This window comes from Salmo trutta, chromosome 37, assembly GCF_901001165.1.
Source record: "Salmo trutta chromosome 37, fSalTru1.1, whole genome shotgun sequence".
NCBI classification, from domain to species: domain Eukaryota; kingdom Metazoa; phylum Chordata; class Actinopteri; order Salmoniformes; family Salmonidae; genus Salmo; species Salmo trutta.
In genome coordinates, this window is record NC_042993.1 from 20075370 (window position 1) to 20094162 (window position 18793).

The 18793-nt window shown below is 41.5% G+C and overlaps 1 protein-coding gene across 1 annotated transcript; it reads right to left on the reverse strand.

The window, feature by feature from the left end:
- Window positions 1-16252: 16252 nt before the first annotated feature.
- On the reverse strand, window positions 16253-17654 carry LOC115176643 (GSK-3-binding protein). Its single transcript, XM_029736779.1, has one exon. It carries the CDS (start codon window positions 17540-17542, stop codon window positions 17054-17056), a length of 489 nt encoding a protein of 162 aa, XP_029592639.1. The 5' UTR covers window positions 17543-17654; the 3' UTR covers window positions 16253-17053.
- Window positions 17655-18793: the final 1139 nt, after the last annotated feature.

The window sequence follows — 18793 nt, forward strand, 5'->3', positions numbered from 1 at the left end:
GTACTTCCAAACCTCTGGAAAAAAACACACACACACACAGTCAGACAAGCTAATTAGTAGTGTGTGTGTGTGTGTGTGTGTGTGTGTGTGTGTGTGTGTGTGTGTGTGTGTGTGTGTGTGTGTGTGTGTGTGTGTGTGTGTGTGTGTGTGTGTGTGTGTGTGTGTGTGTGTGTGTGTGTGTGTGTGTGTGTGTGTGTGTGTGTGTGTTTTTGTTGAACTGTCCTTGTGGGCCCCATGAAGAAAAATGCTATTTTAGGCCTAGGAGTTAGGTTTAGAGATAGTGTTACAATTAGGGTTAGGGTCAGAATTAAGGTTAGTTTATGGTTAGGGGTTTGGGGTTAAGGTTAGTCTTAGGTTTAAGGTTAGTGTTATGGTTAGGTTAAGGGTTAAGTTTAGGGAAAATAAGATTTGGGATTAGAGTCAATTATTTGGTCCCCACAAGGATAGCAAAACAAAACTGTGGGTGTGTGTGTGTGTGCTTGTGTGCGCGTGCGCGTGTGTGTGAGAAAGAGAGAGTGTGTGCTGACAGTGATCAGACACCATCCAGACCAGGTGTGTCATAACAGTTTTTCCTTCAGGTGCTTTACTGCATCCTTTTCCTGGATAATTTTTAGAGGACAAATCTCTTGGGTTTTACAAGAGGCCCAGTACAAGTTACTTACACTAAACGGACATACAACACTCAACTGATGTTACCTTTTAAAAGAGTAACTATCGAACATAGCCAATAGCCACTGTTTTGTTTCTCATACAAGATGGTAATAGAGAGGAGAATATAAACTGTTTTAGTTTGAATGCTAGTTGTGTCTAAGTACTTGGACCCCAAACTCAATTCCTATTTCATGGCTCTGGAAGCAGATTCACTTTGCTAACAGTTCTTTCCCTGGGGTAAATCTATCTGCCTGAGAGAAACGGTTAGACATCTGCAGCCTTGCAGCTGTTTAACATACAGCAGGTTTAGTCAGGAAACACTGATAGTGAATATAGTTTACATTACTGATCACAATATCATACTTTCTTGTTAAAATGTATGTGAGATGTATGTCAAGATGTTTTAGTTTCTATTAAAAAAAGATTCCATTTGATAAACAACCCTGCCTTCTCTGCTTTTACTTTCCCTGTATATCTCTGGCATCTTCTCTCTCACTCGTTCTTACTATTTTAAGATGACCGTAGAGTGGTTCAAGGAGGGATATTGTTGCTTGGACTGGCAGAAGAACATGGGCTGGGCTATGCAGTACATCTTCTTTTAGGGGTATAGGGTGAAAGAGACATGAGAAGAGATTGACCTGTAATTTCTGGTAGTATTTCACAAATAGGTCAGAGTAGCAGAGGACATATGTGAGTATTCAGTGTGTGTGAGCTCAATAGGATATTTATGTTTTACCACATGTTCCCCCATTTCCTCCCTCCCATTCATCTCTCATTTTGCTGTACTAAAGCCCTGTCGGAAATAGGACACCCAATCTACTGTAGGTGAGTAAAGTAACAATGTTAAAGCAAAAGGGCTTTGTTACACCATTGTTTATGACCTGTGTTGTGGTTTATGAACATTGTTGACATTGGCAACCAACTGTTTCATCAATGTCATTTGAAGCGAATCGGGATTGCAACTTCATGGCTAGTACAGAGCCTCAATCTGAAGCAGGATGGTGCAGAAGTTAAAATGAGGGCCAGGCATTCCCAGGGCAGAGAGAGAACAAAACACGCCATGAGGCAAAAACACTGCTGGGACACTCAGGGAGAGAACACCGGGCCAAGATCACTGAAAGTTATGGAGAAACGTCCTGATATAGCTTCAAAACTATCCTCACGTTCTAATAGTATGGTTATAAAATAATGGACTTGTAGAACCCAGCTCTTTATTTTAACCTTTATTTAACTAGGCAAGTCAGTTAACAACAAATTCTTATTTTCAATGATGGCCTAGGAACAGTGGGTTAAATGCCTTGTTCAGGGGCAGAACGACAGATGTTTACTTTGTCAGCACGGGGATTCAATCTCGCAACCTTTCAGTTACTAGTCCAACACTCTAACCACTAGGCTACCTGCCGCCCCAATACCAAGCATGTTGCTTGTTGCTGGGGGTATTTCAAGTGTCTCGTGTGTGTAGATATCTGGTCCTCCCCCATCGCTGAGGCCCTGAGCACAAGCCTTTCATCCCAAACTTCAAACGTAGTCTCATTAAACCCTTACGTCACACAGTCCGTAAGGAAGCACAGTGCCCATTTTGGAAGCAGATTAGAGAATCGATCTCCCTTGCTTTCCAGGGTCCCATAGTTCATTAGGATCGGCAGTTAACTCTCATGGTAAATCTTTAGTAGTAAAGTTCCAGTGCCATGCTCTATAAATGATCAGCAAAAGGCTTGTTAAGATGATGGCCTCTGACTGTTCTAATCAGTGTTTAACCATTTGGAAGTTGTCTAACTAAAGCTGCATGTAATTTTTTTGGGGGGAGGGGTGCTATTACAACAGTCAATTATAAGTATTCTTAGAATGAGTTAGCTGCTATTCAGTACTGAGGTTATAAGTAGTGGTCTACATTGACGTGGTGCACGGAGAGAAAGGCATGCAGCATTAGTGTATTCTCCTCCAGCTTCACCCACCTGTCTGACCTCTGAACCCAACAGGGAATATCCTTCGCTTCGTCCTTGGAAGAAAACACCCTTCCTGTCTAATGCAACTGGATTAATGAGCTGGGAACACTAGCACCTGGAATTATTTACATCCCCCATTTCCCCTAACAAAGCCTACAATAACTCTCAAATTAGACTAAATTGGTGTGATATCACTAGTGCAGTGTTTGCTTTAGACCTCTGGTCTATTATTCATGGCGTTGTTATTGTTCATTTGCAATGTTTCTGTTTGGTTCACTTCTTTCATATTTCCTGGTTCCAATGTAGATGTAGTGACCACCTACAGTTGAAGTCGGAAGTTTACATACACTTAGGTTGGAGTCATTAAAACTCGTTTTTCAACCACTCCACAAATGTTTTGTTAATAAACTATAGTTTTGGCAAGTCGGTTAGGACATCTACTTTGTGCGTGACACAAGTCATTTTTCCAACAATTGTTTACAGACAGATTATTTCACTATTAATTCACTGTATCACAATTCCAGTGGGTCAGAAGTTTACATACACTAAGTTGACTGTGCCTTTAAACAGCTTGGAAAATTCCAGAAAATTATGTCATGGCTTTAGAAGCTTCTGATAGGCTAATTGACATAAGTCAATTGGAGGTGACCTGTGGATGTATATCCCCTTGACATGTATTTTTAACCTCACGCTTGATGTTAAGGAAATCCCCAAGTTATGGAAATCTGCTTTTATACTGCCTCTCCTGAAAGGTGGAGATCCTTCGCTACTTGACATCTATCGACCCATAGCAAAATTATCTGTACAGTCTAATATACTGCAGTCCTTAGTTAGTAGGCAGCTAACGGCCTACTTCCAAGAAAACAACATCTTAAATGGAATACAATCAGGTTTTAGGTCTGGACACAGCACTGTTTCATCAACATTGAAGGTTTTAAATGACATCCACTGTGCTCTTGATAAGAAGTTACATTGTGTGTGTGTCTTTATTGATTTGTCGAAGGCTTTTGACACTGTGGACCATGCTGTGTTAGTGCAAAGGTTAAAATGTTGTGGAATTACTGGTCATGCTCTAGATTGGTTTATAAATTACCTATCAAATCGTATACAATGTATAATGGTGGATGGTTGTAAATCTGAGTCGATAGAGGTGTGCTCAGGTGTTCCACAAGGTTCTATTTTGGGCCCACTGTTGTTCATTTTATATATCAACAACAGTGGGGATCTTATTGAAACAGCGGATGTTCATTTTTATGCAGATGATACTGTTCTTTATTCAAGTGGTAGTAGTTTATCTTTAGCTTTTGAAAATGCCCAAAGAGCATTTAACTTCATACAACAGAATCTGTATGAATTAAAGCTGGGTTTAAATTCGTGTAAAACAAAATGCATGGTATTTTCAAATGCCAGGCATGTTACTAATCATGTCATTGCTACATTGGCTGGACACACTATAGAGCAAGGTAAAGTGTAAAAATATTTGGGTGTGTGGGTTGATGTAGAGAACTTGATTGGTTTGGTTTTTATTACCGGCATAAGGCTTGTTTTTCTTTTGAGGCCAGGAAGGAGCTGGTACGATGTACATAACTGGCTGTTTAGTGATGTTATATATATATATATATATGCAGGCCTCAGCCACTACCCTGAGAGCACTTGATTCAGTGTATCATGCAGCCCTCAGGTTCATTACAAATCAGAAACATCTAACACATCATTGTGATCTCTACAGCTCTGTTGGCTGGTCGTCATTGACCTTCCGTAGGCTTAAACACTGGTATACACTGAATTATAAGGCCATATTGGGTAAAATGCCATTTTATCTCTGTTCTTTTTTAGTCAGGTCGGTAAATAAATATCAATTACGGTCCCATTCTCATTTGCTTCTAACAGTACCAGAAATTAGAACAGGTCATGGTAGAAATAGTTTAAATTACTTAGCTCCGTGGTTCTGGAATTCTCTCCTGAACATTTAAAAATTTGATGATCTAGTTTCGGTGGTGGAGTTTAAACACTTAATCGATGTATATATCACAGAAGAGTGTAATTGTCCTTAGGACAGATGTTTTTAGTCAAGACTTTCGTGTTTTTGTACGTAAAATGTTTTTGTTGTACTGTATGTGTGTTTATAGTTTTGTTTAATGTTGTGTTAGTGTATGTAAGTTGTTTTGTCTAAAACGTTGTTCCCCCTGCTGTTATTGGACAAGGTCTCTCTTGGAAAAGAGATGTTATCTCAATGAGAAAAACCTGTATAAATGAAGGTAAAATAAAGTCATTGCCTCTTTGCTTGACATCATGGGAAAATCAAAAGAAATCAGCCAAGACCTCAGAAAAATATGTAGACCTCCACAAGTCTGCTTCATCCTTGGGAGCAATTTCCAAACGCCTGAAGGTACTACGTTCATCTGTACAAAAAATAGTACGCAAGTACAAACACCATGGGACCACGCAGCCGTCATACCGCTCAGGAAGGAGACGCGTTCTGTCTCCTAGAGATGAACGTACTTTGGTGCGAAAAGTGCAGATCAATCCCTGAACAACAGCAAAGGACCTTGTGAAGATGTTGGAGGAAACAGGTATGAAAGGATCTATATCCACAGTAAAACGAGTCCTATATCGACATAACCTGAAAGGCTGCTCAGCAAGGAAGAAGCCACTGCTCCAAAACCGCCATAAAAAAAGCTGCACATAGGGACAAAGATTGTACTTTTTGGAGAAATGTCTTCTGGTCTGATGAAACAAAAATAGAACTGTTCGGCCATAATGACCATTGTTATATTTGGAAGAAAAAGGAGCAGGCTTGCAAGCCGAAGAACACCATCCCAACCGTGAAGCACGGGGGTGGCAGTATCATGTTGTGGGGGTGCTTTGCTGCAGGAGAGACTGGTGCACTTCACAAAATAGATGGCACCATGAGGTAGGAAAATTATGTGGATATATTGAAGCAACATCTCAAGACATCAGTCAGGAAGTTAAAGCTTGGTCGCAAATGAGTCTTCCAAATGGACAATGACCCCAAGCATACTTCCAAAGTTGTGGCAAAATGGCTTAAGGACAACAAAGTAAAGGTATTGGAGTGGCCATCACAAAGCCCTGACCTCAATCCAATATAAAATTTGTGGGCAGAACTGAAAAAGTGTGTGCGAGCAAGGAGGCTTACAAACCTGACTCAGTTACAGCAGCTCTGTCAGGAGGAATGGGCCAAAATTCACCCAACTTATTGTGGGAAGCTTGTGGAAGGCAACCCGAAACATTTGACCCAAGTTAAACAATTTAAAGGCAATGCTACCAAATACTAATTGAGTGTATGTAAACTTCTGACCCACTGGGAATGTGATGAAAAAAATGTAATCTGAAATAAATCATTCTCTCTGCTATTATTCTGACATTTCACATTCATAAAATATAGTGGTGATCCTAACTGACCTAAGACAGGGAATTTTTACTAGGATTAAATGTCAGAAATTGTGAAAAACTGAGTTTAAATGTATTTGGCTAAGATTTATGTAAACCTCCGACTTCAACTGTACACAGAAAGACAAAATACGTAATTATACGGAACAAAAATCTAAACGCCACATGCAACAATTTCAACGATTGGGAGCCAGGCCCACCCACTGCAGAGCCAGGCCCAGCCAATCAGAATTAGTCTTTCCCCACAAAAGGGATTTATTACAGATAGAAATAATCCTCAGTTTCATCAACTTTCCAGGTGACTGGTCTCAGATGATCCCGCAGGTGAAGAAGCCGGATGTGGGGGTCCTGGGCTGACATGGTTACACGTGGTCTGTGGTTGTGAGGCTGGTTGGTTTTCTCTCAATTCTCTAAAACGACATTGGAGGTGGCTTATGGTAGAGAAATTAATATTCAATTCTCAAGCAACAGCTCTGGTGGACATGCCTGTAGTCAGCATACCAACTGCACGCTCCCTCAAAACTTTTTGGGCATTGTGTTGTGTGACAAAACTGCATATTTTAGAGTGGCCTTTTATTGTCCCCAGCACAAGGTGCACCTGTGTAAGGATCATGCTGTTTAATCAGCTTCTTGATATGCCACACAAATCAGGTGGATGGATTATCTTGGCAAAGGAGAAATGCTCACTAACAGGGATGTAAACAAATGGATGCACAAAATTGGAGAGAAATAAGCTTTTTGTGCATATATAAAAATTCTGGGATCTTTTATTTCACCTCATGAAACATGGGACCAACACTTTACTTATTGCGTTTATATTTTTGTTCAGAATACATTGGGTTGAGTAAGACTACTTTTAATGCTTTCATTTACAAGCGCGGAGGCGATGTATTCAGTCCAGTTGGGAGGACTAAAAACTAAAACAAGTCAAGATGTGAGCGATTAAAACACACATATTAAGGGCTCTTATGTTACTTTATGGCTCAAAACTAGAGCAGCACTTTCCGTTGAACTAAAGTGTGGTGGAGGAAAAGGCATGAGAGTGCCACTTGGAGCTTGATTGAGCGCTCAGCATACAATTTCTCCTTTCTGTGTCAGTGGGTGGAATATGTAATCCATCTATGATCATGTCAGTGGAAATCTCTAAAACACAAGTGGGCTGGATAGACTGCCAGTTGATATTTAAAATGAGAGGAGATTAAAAACACTGTTTATTTGATAGAGCGCTTTGGATTAGGTTGCCTTTTGATATTGATATACAGTGCATTCGGAAAGTATTCAGACCCTTTCACCTTTTCCACATTTTGTTACAGCCTTATTCTAAAATGGATTTAAAAAAAAAGGTTTGTCATCAATCTACACACAATACACCATAATGACAAAGAAAAAACACGCTTTTATAAATTTTTGCAAACTTATTCCAAAAAAAATATATATATATATTATTCAGACCCTTTGCTATGAGACTCGAAATTGAGCTCAGGTGCATCCTGTTTCCATTGATCATCGTTGAGATGTTTATACAACTTGATTGGAGTCCACCTGTGGTAAATTCAATTGATTGGACATGATTTGGAAAGGCACATATCTGTCTATATAAGGTCCCACAGTTCACAGTGCATGTCAGAGCAAAACCAAGCCATGAGGTTGAAGGAATTGTCCATAGAGCTCTGAGACAGGATTGCGACAAGGCACAGATCTGGAGAATGTTACAAAAAGATGTCTGCAGCATTGAAGGTCCCCAAGAACACAGTGGCCTCCATCATTCTTAAATTGAAGAAGTTTGGAACCACCAACACACTTCCTAGAGCTGGCCACCCGGCCAAACTGAGAAATCGGGGGAGAAGGGCCTTGGTCAGGGAGGTGACAAAGAACCCGATGGTCACTCTGACAGAGCTCCAGAGTTACTCTGTGGAAATGGGAGAACCTTCCAGAAGGACAACCATCTCTGCAGCACACCACCAATCAGGCCTTTATGGTAGTGGCCAGATGGAAGCCACTCCTCAGTAAAAGGCACATGACAGCCTGCTTCTAGTTTGCCAAAAGGCACCAAAAGGACTCTCAGACCATGAGAAACAAGATTCTCTGGTCTGATGAAAGTAAGATTGAACTCTTTGACCTGAATGCCAAGCGTCACATCTGGAGGAAACCTGGCACCATCCCTACGGTGAAGCATGGTGGTGGCAGCATCATGCTGTGGGGATGTTTTTCAGCGGCAGGGACTGGGAGACTAGTCAGGATTGAGGGAAAGAGGAACGTAGCAAAGTATCTGCTTCAGATCACTCAGGACCTCAGACTGGGGCGAAGGTTCACCTTCCAACAGGACAATGACCCTAAGCACACAGCCAAGACAAAGTCTCTGAATGTCCTTGAGTGGCCCAGCCAGAGCCCAGACTTGAACCCGATCGAACATCTCTGAAGAGACCTGAAAATAGCTGTGCAGCGACACTCTCCATCCAACCTGACAGAGTTTGAGAGGATCTGCAGAGAAGAATGAGAGAAACTCTCCAAATACAGATGTGCCAAGCTTGTAGCGTCATACCCAAAAAGATTAGAGGCTGTAATCGCTGCCAAAAGTGCTTCAACAAAATACTGAGTAAAGTGTCTGAATACTTACGTAAATGTGATATATCTGATTTTTATTTTGTTTAAATTTGCGATCATTTCTAAAAGCGTATTTTTCCTTTGTAATTATGGGGTATTGTGTGTAGAAACTATTTGATACATTTTAGAATGACGGTGTAACAAGGTCAAGGGGTCTGAAAACTTCTGAATGCACTCTGCTTTAATTGGAACAGCTTTTTTAAAGTGTGAATTAAGTGAGGAGGATTTTTCTGTCTTTCAAAAACCAACTTATAACGTAAGTAACACTAATTAGTTATCGTGTGAAACATTTTCTTCAAAGTGACAACTGGATTTTAAATATCATCCAAAATATTTTGCTGTGAGCCTCTAGGGCCCACACATTTTGGGAAGGGATTTGCACACTTGGTGAAGCAGTCCCATGCTAAAAAGACTAAAGAGAGAGAGAGAGAGAGAGAGAGAGAGAGAGAGAGGGAGAGAGAGAGAGAAAGAGAGTATAGCAAAATTACTACGACACATTGTAGTCTGAAGGAATGACTCACACTCTGATTTTAATCCAACATCATATGAATTGCCAACTCAGTCTTGTACAGAAGCTAAATGTTCATATTTATCCAGTGCCAGAGTTAGCTCAAGGGCTAAACATACGCACGTCAAAGAGATGGCATGAATATCTTTCCATGCTTAAGCGATGTTGCAAGGATATTGAAAGCCAAATAGCTAGCTTAAATGCTAAATATATATTTCATCCGACACCAAAAAGATTTCTAGGGGCTACAAGTCAGCTTTTGTTAACTTTGTACGCCTATGGATCTAACTGGTTTTCTGGTCAAATTTCATCATTGACTGGTAAGGACTAGCCTTGTACGACCATCCATATCTAGCCAGCGTACATTCTGTTCTAAGCTCTCAAATCAGGATGGTCGTGCGAGGCTAGACAAAGATACACAGACGTCACTCCACTCTTCATTCTGAGTGAGTGGAGATGGAGAGAAAGGGAGAAAGAAAGAAAGGTAGAGAGAGAGAGAGAGAAAGAGAGAGAAAGAGAGAGAAAGAGAGAGAGAGACAAGTGTCTGCAGGTTTTTGGTTTTTCCTTTCAATTAAGACCTAGACAACCAGATGAAGGGAGTTCCTTACTAATTAGTGACCTTAATTCATCAATCAAGTACAAGGGCAGAACAAAAACCCTCAGACACGCGGCCCTCCATGGAATGAGTTTGACACGTGTCATACAGTAAGGCTCAGACAGGGCTGCATAACAAACCAATGGCTGATGTGCCATTGGTTTGGCACCTGTCTGTGTCTAGAACAATGTCAGTATACAACAATCATACCAATCAAATATTAATAGACTTCCTATGAAGCCTTTTCTCTCCCAGCTGCTATGAAGTGGAATTTGGTAGACTACCCCCCTTGTTTTGCTGGGGCACTTCTCCAGGTGAGACATGGTAATGAGGTTAATGAACCCTGTCTGTTATCAGTACGTTAAACCAACGTTTTGTTGCTGCTTGTTCCAGTAACACATGCAGGTGTGTTCTAACTTTTTCCTTCCATGTGCCAAGCTGGTATCTGATCAAGGCGAGAGGAGAGATGGGTGGCACATCACAATGGCACCTGATTAGGTGTGGGTATTTCTGTCCTGAAAGCACCTTCCAAATAAGGGTTAAGGTTAAATAGGTAAAAGTGTAACCTACGATTGTCTTAAAAGAGATTGGATGCCATTTAAATGACTTCAGCCCCACTCTTCTAACCCTCTCTGATTTTATTTGGTAATTGTAGGGAATAATTTAGGACAAAGAGCTTGTCCTCATGTATAAAATTATCTAGGATTCAATGTTTGTGACATTGAAAGCAAAAGCAGCAGCAAGGTTTCCAGTATCTGGCATATCCTGAGGGAGTGGCACTGGCACACTTGGTTTTCTCTTTATACACATCTTTTGAAATGTTAAGGCTCTACGAAGGTTTGAAATTAAACTTTTCTATAAGACAAATTATTTATAGTATTGTTTGTGGTTGAAATTGGTGGAGATTTCAACTTCATAGCCGTTTACACTAGCTGTGAATTCCCATATGTATATACGGAAGTCCATTAGTTTACATAATCTTATTCTTTGAGGTTGTTGATTTATTTGGAAGCCAAAGGACTCAAATATTCACAGGCAAAAAAAAGTAATTTGATGTTTTCCACGTCCTTGTCGTATACTGCCATCTGGTGTGTTTTCCTCAGTAGCACACTTTGTGTACTGAAAATTAAAGTGGTTGCTATCATAGTTTTATCCACATGTGGTCATCAACGGATTCAAACCAACAGAATGAACACAAGGTCGATTTCTGTTTCAACATGAAGTTAGTAAACTCAGCAAAAAAAGAAATGTCCTCTCACTGTCAACTGCGTTTATTTTCAGCAAACTTAACATGTGTAAATATTTTTATGAACATAACAAGGTTCAACAACTGAGACATAAACTGAACAAGTTCCACAGACATGTGACTAACAGAAATGAAATAATTTGTCCCTGAACAAAAGTCAGTATCTGGTGTGGCCATCAGCTGCATTAAGTACTGCAGTGCATCTCCTCTTCATGGACTGCACCAGATTTACCAGTTCTTGCTGTGAGATGTTACCCCACTCTTCCACCAAAGCACTTGCAAATTCCCGGACATTTGTGGGGGGAATGGTCCTAGCCCTCATCCTCCGATCCAACAGGTCCCAGACGTGCTCAATGGGATTGAGATCCGGGCTCTTCGCTGGCCATGGCAGAACACTGACATTCCTGTCTTGCAGGAAATCACACACAGAACAAGCAGTATGACTGGTGGCATTGTCATGCTGGAGGGTCATGACAGGATGAGCTTGCAGGAAGGGTACCACATGAGGGAGGAAGATGTCTGTGATGCTGTAACACACCGCCCAAGACCATGACAGACCCTCCACCTCCAAATCGATCCCACTCCAGAGTACAGGCCTCGGTGTAACGCTCATTCCTTCGACAATAAACGCGAATCCGACCATCACCCCTGGTGAGACAAAACCACGACTCGTCAGTGAAGAGCACTTTTTGCCAGTCTTGTCTGGTCCAGCGACGGTGGGTTTGTGCACATAGGCAACGTTGGACCTGCCTTACACCAGGCTTACAAGCCCTCAGTCCAGCCTCTCTCAGCCTATTGCGGACAATCTGAGCACTGACGGAGGGATTGTGCGTTCCTGGTGTACTCAGGCAGTTGTTGTTGCCATCCTGTACCTGTGATGTTCGGATGTACCGATCCTGTGCAGGTGTTGTTACATGTGGTCTGCCACTGCAAGGACTATCAGCTGTCCGTCCTGTCTCCCTGTAGCGCAGTCTTAGGCGTCTCACAGTACGTACATTGCAATTTATTGCCCTGGCCACATCTGCAGTCCTCATGCCTCCTTGCAGCATTCCTAAGGCACGTTCACACAGATGAGCAGGGACCCTGGGCATCTTTCTTTTGGGGTTTTTCAGAGTCAGTAGAAAGGCCTCTTTAGTGTCCTAAGTTTTCATAACTGTGACCTTAATTGCCTACCGTCTGTAAGCTGTTAATGTCTTAACGAACGTTCCACAGGTGCATGTTCATTTATTGTTTATGATTCATTGAAGAAGCATGGGAAACAGTGTTTAAACCCTTTACAATGAAGATCTGTGAAGTTATTTGGATTTTTACTAATTATCTTTGAAAGACGGTCCTGAAAAAGGGACGTTTCTTTTTTTGCTGAGTTTATATGGCTATGCCTACTTCTCAACATGTGCTCACCAAACAGGTTTATATGGAGGAGCATTTTTTGTAGAATAAACACAAGTACAGTTGAAGTCGGATGTTTACATACACCTTAGCCAAATACATTTAAACTCAGTTTTTCACAATTTCTGACATTTAATCCCAGTAAAACATTCCCTGTCTTAGGTCAGTTAGGTTCACCACTTTATTTTAAGAATATGAAATGCCAGAATAATAGTAGAGAGAATGATTTATTTTAGCTTTTATTTCTTTCATCACATTCCCAGTGGGTCAGAAGTTTACATACACTCAATTTGTATTTGGCAGCATTGCCTCTAAATTGTTTAATTTGGGTCAAATATTTTGGGTAGCCTTCCACAAGCTTCCCACAATAAGTTGGGTGAATTTTGGCTCATTCCTCCTGACAGAGCTGGTGTAACTGATTCAGGCTTGTAGGCCTCCTTGCGCACACACGCTTTTTCAGAGGACCTGCCTTACAACAGGCCTACAAGACCTCAGTCTTGTAGGCCTGAGGGGAACGGCACCTCCGTACCTTCAGGCTCTGATCAGGCCCTACACCCAAACAAGGGCACTGCGTTCATCCACCTCTGGCCTGCTCGCCTCCCTACCTCTGAGGAAGCACAGTGGTGAGAGCACGTGTGGTGAGAGCACGTGGTGAGAGCACGTGGTGCGGAGACAGATTCTCGCCACGCCACCTGGTAGGAGCGACCTGTCAGGTAGGACGCAATCCAAGCGTGGGCCGTGCCGGAGATGCCCAGCTCGGAGAGGGTGGAGAGGAGGATCTGATGGTTCATGTAACAGTGTAGGTTCCGTCCCTCTCTTCGCCCCAAGCTGGGCTCGAACCAGGGACCCTTGCACACATCAACAACTGACACCCCACCGAAGCATCGTTACCCATCGCGCCACAAAAGCCGCGGCCCTTGCAACGCAAGGGGAAACCCTACTTCAAGTCTCAGAGCGAGTGACGTCACTGATTGAAACACTATTAGCACGCACCACCGCTAACTAACTAGCCATTTCACATCGGTTACATTCACAAGGTCCTTTGCTGTTGTTCAGGGATTGATTTGCACTTTTCGCACCAAAGTACGTTCATCTCTAGGAGACAGAACGCGTCTCCTTCCTGAGCGGTAGGATGGCTGCGTGGTCCCATAGTGTTTATACTTGCGTACTATTGTTTGTACAGATGAACGTGATACCTTCAGGCTTTTGGAAATTGCTCCCAAGGATGAACCAGACTTGTGGAGGTCTACAATATTTTTCTGAGGTCTTAACTGATTTCTTTTGATTTTCCCATGATGTCAAGCAAAGAGGCACTGAGTTTGAAGGTAGGCCTTGAAAAACATCCACAGGTACACCTCCAATTGACTCAAATTATGTCAATTAGCCTATCAGAAGCTTCTAAAGCCATGACATCATTTTCTGGAATTTTCCAAGCTGTTTAAAGGCACAGTCAACTTAGTGTATGTAAACTTCTGACCTACTGGAATTGATAGTGAATTATAAGTGAAATAATCTGTCTGTAAACAATTGTTGGAAAAATTACTTGTGTCATGCACAAAGTAGACATCCTAGCAGACTTGCCAAAACTATAGTTTTAACAAGAAATTTGTGAAATGGTTGAAAAACGAGTTTTAATGACTCCAACATAAGTGTATGTAAACTTCCGACTTCAACTGTAGGTGTGGACATGGATCTGATTTTGTGTCACACCATAGTCTAGAAAGAGGGAATATTGCAACATTTTCATAATGTAGCCTACTGCAGAACAAATTATATTGTGTCATATAGAAAGTAATAAGGATTTGGGTCAACAGTGGTGGTTCTCTTCTTCATTTCATATGTTGGCATCTTTTGATCCCTAGACCTCTATGGAAATTCACTTGGGTATACTTTGACTTAACAGGGTGTGATTTCTGGATAATCAGTTATGAGAATGTTCCCCAGTCATATATGACAGTAAAATACAACCAAAACATGATACCATCTATTCTTTATTTGCTAGAACATCTGTATTTGTGACCATAAATGATAATGAGGTGTAGCTGAACATCCAGTATAAAATTAATGGGGGAGGAGATGCTTCAACAATTTTTTGACCCTCACACTGGCTATATAGTAAAGGGAAGAGCAGAACAAGTTTGACAAACTATCGTCAACCAGTGTAGTGTAGGCCACTGGGGGCAAACCCAGGAACATAACACTGTAGAAAATGGACATCTGTCCTTTCCAACAGTGACCACACACACAGGCAAGGCCCAACATTTTCCCCGAAAAACATATTGAACAGTTAAATGTATTTGAGCATTAATTGATGGAATAAATAAAGCAGTTCATTTAAAATGGGGAAAGTGTAATCAGCTATGAAACTACACTGAACAAAAATATAAACACAACATGTAAAGTGTTGGTCCCATGTTGTTTGAGCTGAAATAAAAGATTGAGGAAATATTCCACACTCATGAAAAGTTTATTTCTCCCCAACATATTGCACACATGTTTACATCCCTGTTAGTGAGAATTTCTCCTTTTGCCAAGATAATCCATCCACCTGACAGGTGAGGCATATAAAGAAGCTGATTAAACAGCATGATCATTACATATGCTGGGGACAATAAAAGGCCACTAAAATGTGCATTTTTGTTACACAACACAATGTCACAGATGTCTCAAGTTTTGAGGGAACGGGCAATTGGCATGCTGACTGCAGGAATGTCCACCAGAGCTGTTGCCAGCGAATGTAATGTTAATTTATGTACTGTAAGCCACCTCCAACGTTGTTTAGAGAATTTGGCAGTACATCCAACCAGCCTCACAACTGCAGACCATGTATAACCATGCCAGCCCAGGACCTTCACATCCAGGATTGTCTGAGACCAGCCACCCTGACGAAGCTGTGGGTTTGCGCAACCGAATAATTTCTGCAAACTGTCGGAAACCATCTCAGGGAAGCTCTCCTGTGTGCTCTTTGTCCTCACAAGGGTTTTCACCTGGGTATAGTTTCGAGTCGTAACCGACTTCAGTGGGCAAATGCTCACCTTCGATGGCCACTGACACGCTGGAGAAGTGTGCTCTTCACGGATGAATCCCGGTTTCAACTGCACGGAGCAGATATCAGCGTGTATGGATGGCGTAGTGTATGCGATCGGTTTGCTGATGTCAACGTTGTGAACAGAGTGCCCCATGGTGGCAGTGGGGTTATGGTATGGGCAGGCATAAACTATCGACAACGAACACAATTGCATTTTATCGATGACAATTTGAATGCACTGAGATACGGTGACGAAATCCAGAGGCACATTGTCATGCCATTCATCCGCCGCCATCGCCTCATGTTTCAGCATGACAATGCGTGGTTCCTTGTCGCAAGGATCTGTACGTGTTTCCTGGAAGCTGAAAATGTCCCAGTTCTTTCATGGCCTGCATACTCACCAGACATGTCACCCATTGATAATTTGGGATGCTCTGATTTGACGTGTACAACCGCGGGTTCCAGTTCCCGCCAATATCCACCAACTTCGCACAGCCATTGAAGAGGAGCGGGACAACAATTCCACAGGCCACAATCAACTCAATGCGAGAGGAGATGTCGCGTTCCATGAGTCAAATGATCACACCAGATACTGTTATTCTGATCCACTTCCCTAATTATTTTAAGGTATATGTGACTAACAAACGCATATGTGAAAACCATAGATTGGGGCACTAATGACTTTTCAAATGTACTGATTACCTCATGAACTCAGTAAAATATGTGAAGTTGTTGCATGTCTATATTTTTTTATTCATTGTACATACGGCAGCGTTTTGTATAGTATGTCGACAGGCTTCCCAAATACTGTAGTTACTAGCTATATTTTATTGGAACCTTTATCTGATGGCGAAAAGCATACACATACACAAAATTGAAAAAAAAACACCGTGTTTATTTTAAGACAAAGGCCTGAATACTCAGGAACATTATAAAATACTTCGTTGCGAAGTAGTCATGGTAAATCACTTGACACAGACAATGGGAAAATGAAACACATCCGCATCCCATTATGAAAGCAAAAAAATAATACACCGCCCCCAGCCAGTTCGAAGAGACATTTAGTCAAAACCATTTGAAATGTCGCCTGCCTCCGTCTCTTACACGAATTGGTAGCTGGTTGTTGATCCCGTTCCTTCTGCGTAAAGGAGATACAAAGCTGCCGTCAGTGTTGCGTTGCTGGAGACGTTTGGAATCCACCCTGGTATGAGTGTGGCGCTAGCCTAGCATGCTAACTAGTAACGTAAAACCTTAGATTTGAAACGACCCGATTCAAACGGACCAAAACAGGCAATGATGGCGGCCTGAGATTAGATTTGTAAACAATGTCAACGCAAAGCGTTCACTTGGTTGACATAGCATTCACTTGGTTTACATAACTAGTTACTAACTAAGCCAACGAAGTGTGAAAAGGACAGTTCCCACCCATAAACAAAAATCTAACGAACCATCGAGATGAAGTGAGTTGCAAACATGGTTAACGTTAACTAGCTAGCTAACTCATTGGCTAAATGAAAAACCTAAATTAGCGGTCACAAATTAGACATGCTAACGACGTTACCACCATGACATATTTAATCGTTCTCAACATGTATAGTCTAACGTTATACCTAGCTATGTCAGCAACATTTTTAAGTTTTGTCCGTAAAATATCATTAATACATTGTCCGCATCATCAGCATTGCAGATTGTCCGAAATATCCACACACTCCGTCGTAGAGAACTGCAGCCGCCTGACTGCTTCTTTGATTAGATTCCCAGACAATATTAATTCCTGAAGTAACTGATGTGGGTCGTCCTTCTCGACAGCTGCGTTGATCCCCTTTCGGTCCCAACGTTTGAAATTGTCCCACTCCTGGTTACTTGAGCCAGGGAAGCTGTATGGACTAGTTCTGTTACTACGTTGCCTCCGGTTTCGAAGCCGTATGCAGCACCCGGTACGTTTTTGCAGGGCCACGCCATTGTTGTTGTTGTTGGCTTGTTTGGTGATGTTGCTACTGCTGCAGTTGCTGGTGAGACCGTGGAGACACATCGTCTTTTGATTAGCACTATTGTTGTGAAGCTGCAGCGCCTCGCCGATTTTCGTGACCAACGCGTCCACTTCTTTTGAATCGACGGTAACAGACTGCTCCAAGAGGATGTAGTTCTCCTTTCGACAAGGCATTTTGTTGTATTTTGTGTGTTTCTTGGCTGTAGTTTCGAAATGAATGGGAGTGTAGCTCAGTTCCTTCCTCTCACCACGTTGCTCGGCAGAAAAGCAAGTAAGCAAGCGACCCTCGATATTTTGTAAACAATGGATGACGTATGATCCGGAATGTACCATTTCCAATGTGGGTGCGATCATCATTGAAATGATTTCAAATAGTGGGAATCATAATTTCTATTATTTTCCGTACAAAGTATTAATTTATTTATTTAATTATAGAATTCCTTATTATGTATGACATATTTTCTGAACACAACTCTGACTATTCATATCTTATTTAAAGACAAACCTGCACGATTCCCCTGATTTTATTCAGTCTTGGCACATCTAGCCAACTGGCCATAATACATAACTCGTAACTGTCTAGCTATGTTATGTGGGTCAAATAAACGTATGTTTTTACAATAACACCAAATTGTCATACACCTCTGACTTATTTCTTGTTGCAAATTGCTATATTCCACAACCCATGAAATCAAAAACCTTTGACTGCGAAGTATTTTATCTCAATTAGCTATCATTCAATTGTTTTCGTGCAATATTATTTTCAATATCATCCCTCCACTCTAAAATGCTGCTTATTTCAATTGTTTGACGACGATTTGCTAGATATTTAAAATAACCATAATTGATTAATGTTCGGATTATATAAATAACAATTATTACATTATGGTAATAAACGATGATGTTTGTTTTAAGCATTATATGTGCAGATGTACATGTCAATGCATCAGAATGCACGATCTATTATGCGCAAAACAGGTTAGAACACGGAGTACATTTCTGATTTCTCTAAATCGTACTGAACTCAAACGCTCCAGTCAAAGAGCGCACTCATGACCATATAAGGGACGACTATCGTGTTCACGTGGTGCATGTCTGTACTACAGCCTGTCCCTAGACCTGCTGCTGCGTTGCAATTGCAAGTCATTCGGGTATGTGGTGTATTTCCTTCACACTTCGCAAGGCTTAAAATAAAGTCGTTATGGGGAATGGATTTCATTTATATGTGAAAGATGTTTACTAGGTTCAGAGTACAATACCGATTTACTCATTCTCTTCCGCTATGACTGAGACATACAGTAAACAGCTGGCTGATCAACAACAATTCCTGTTTGTATGTGGTCTGCACTAGCAGCTGGTTGTATTCCTGTTGCAGGGATGTTCCCATTTTACTAGTATGACTCTGTCCTTGTCGGAGAGGGGAGG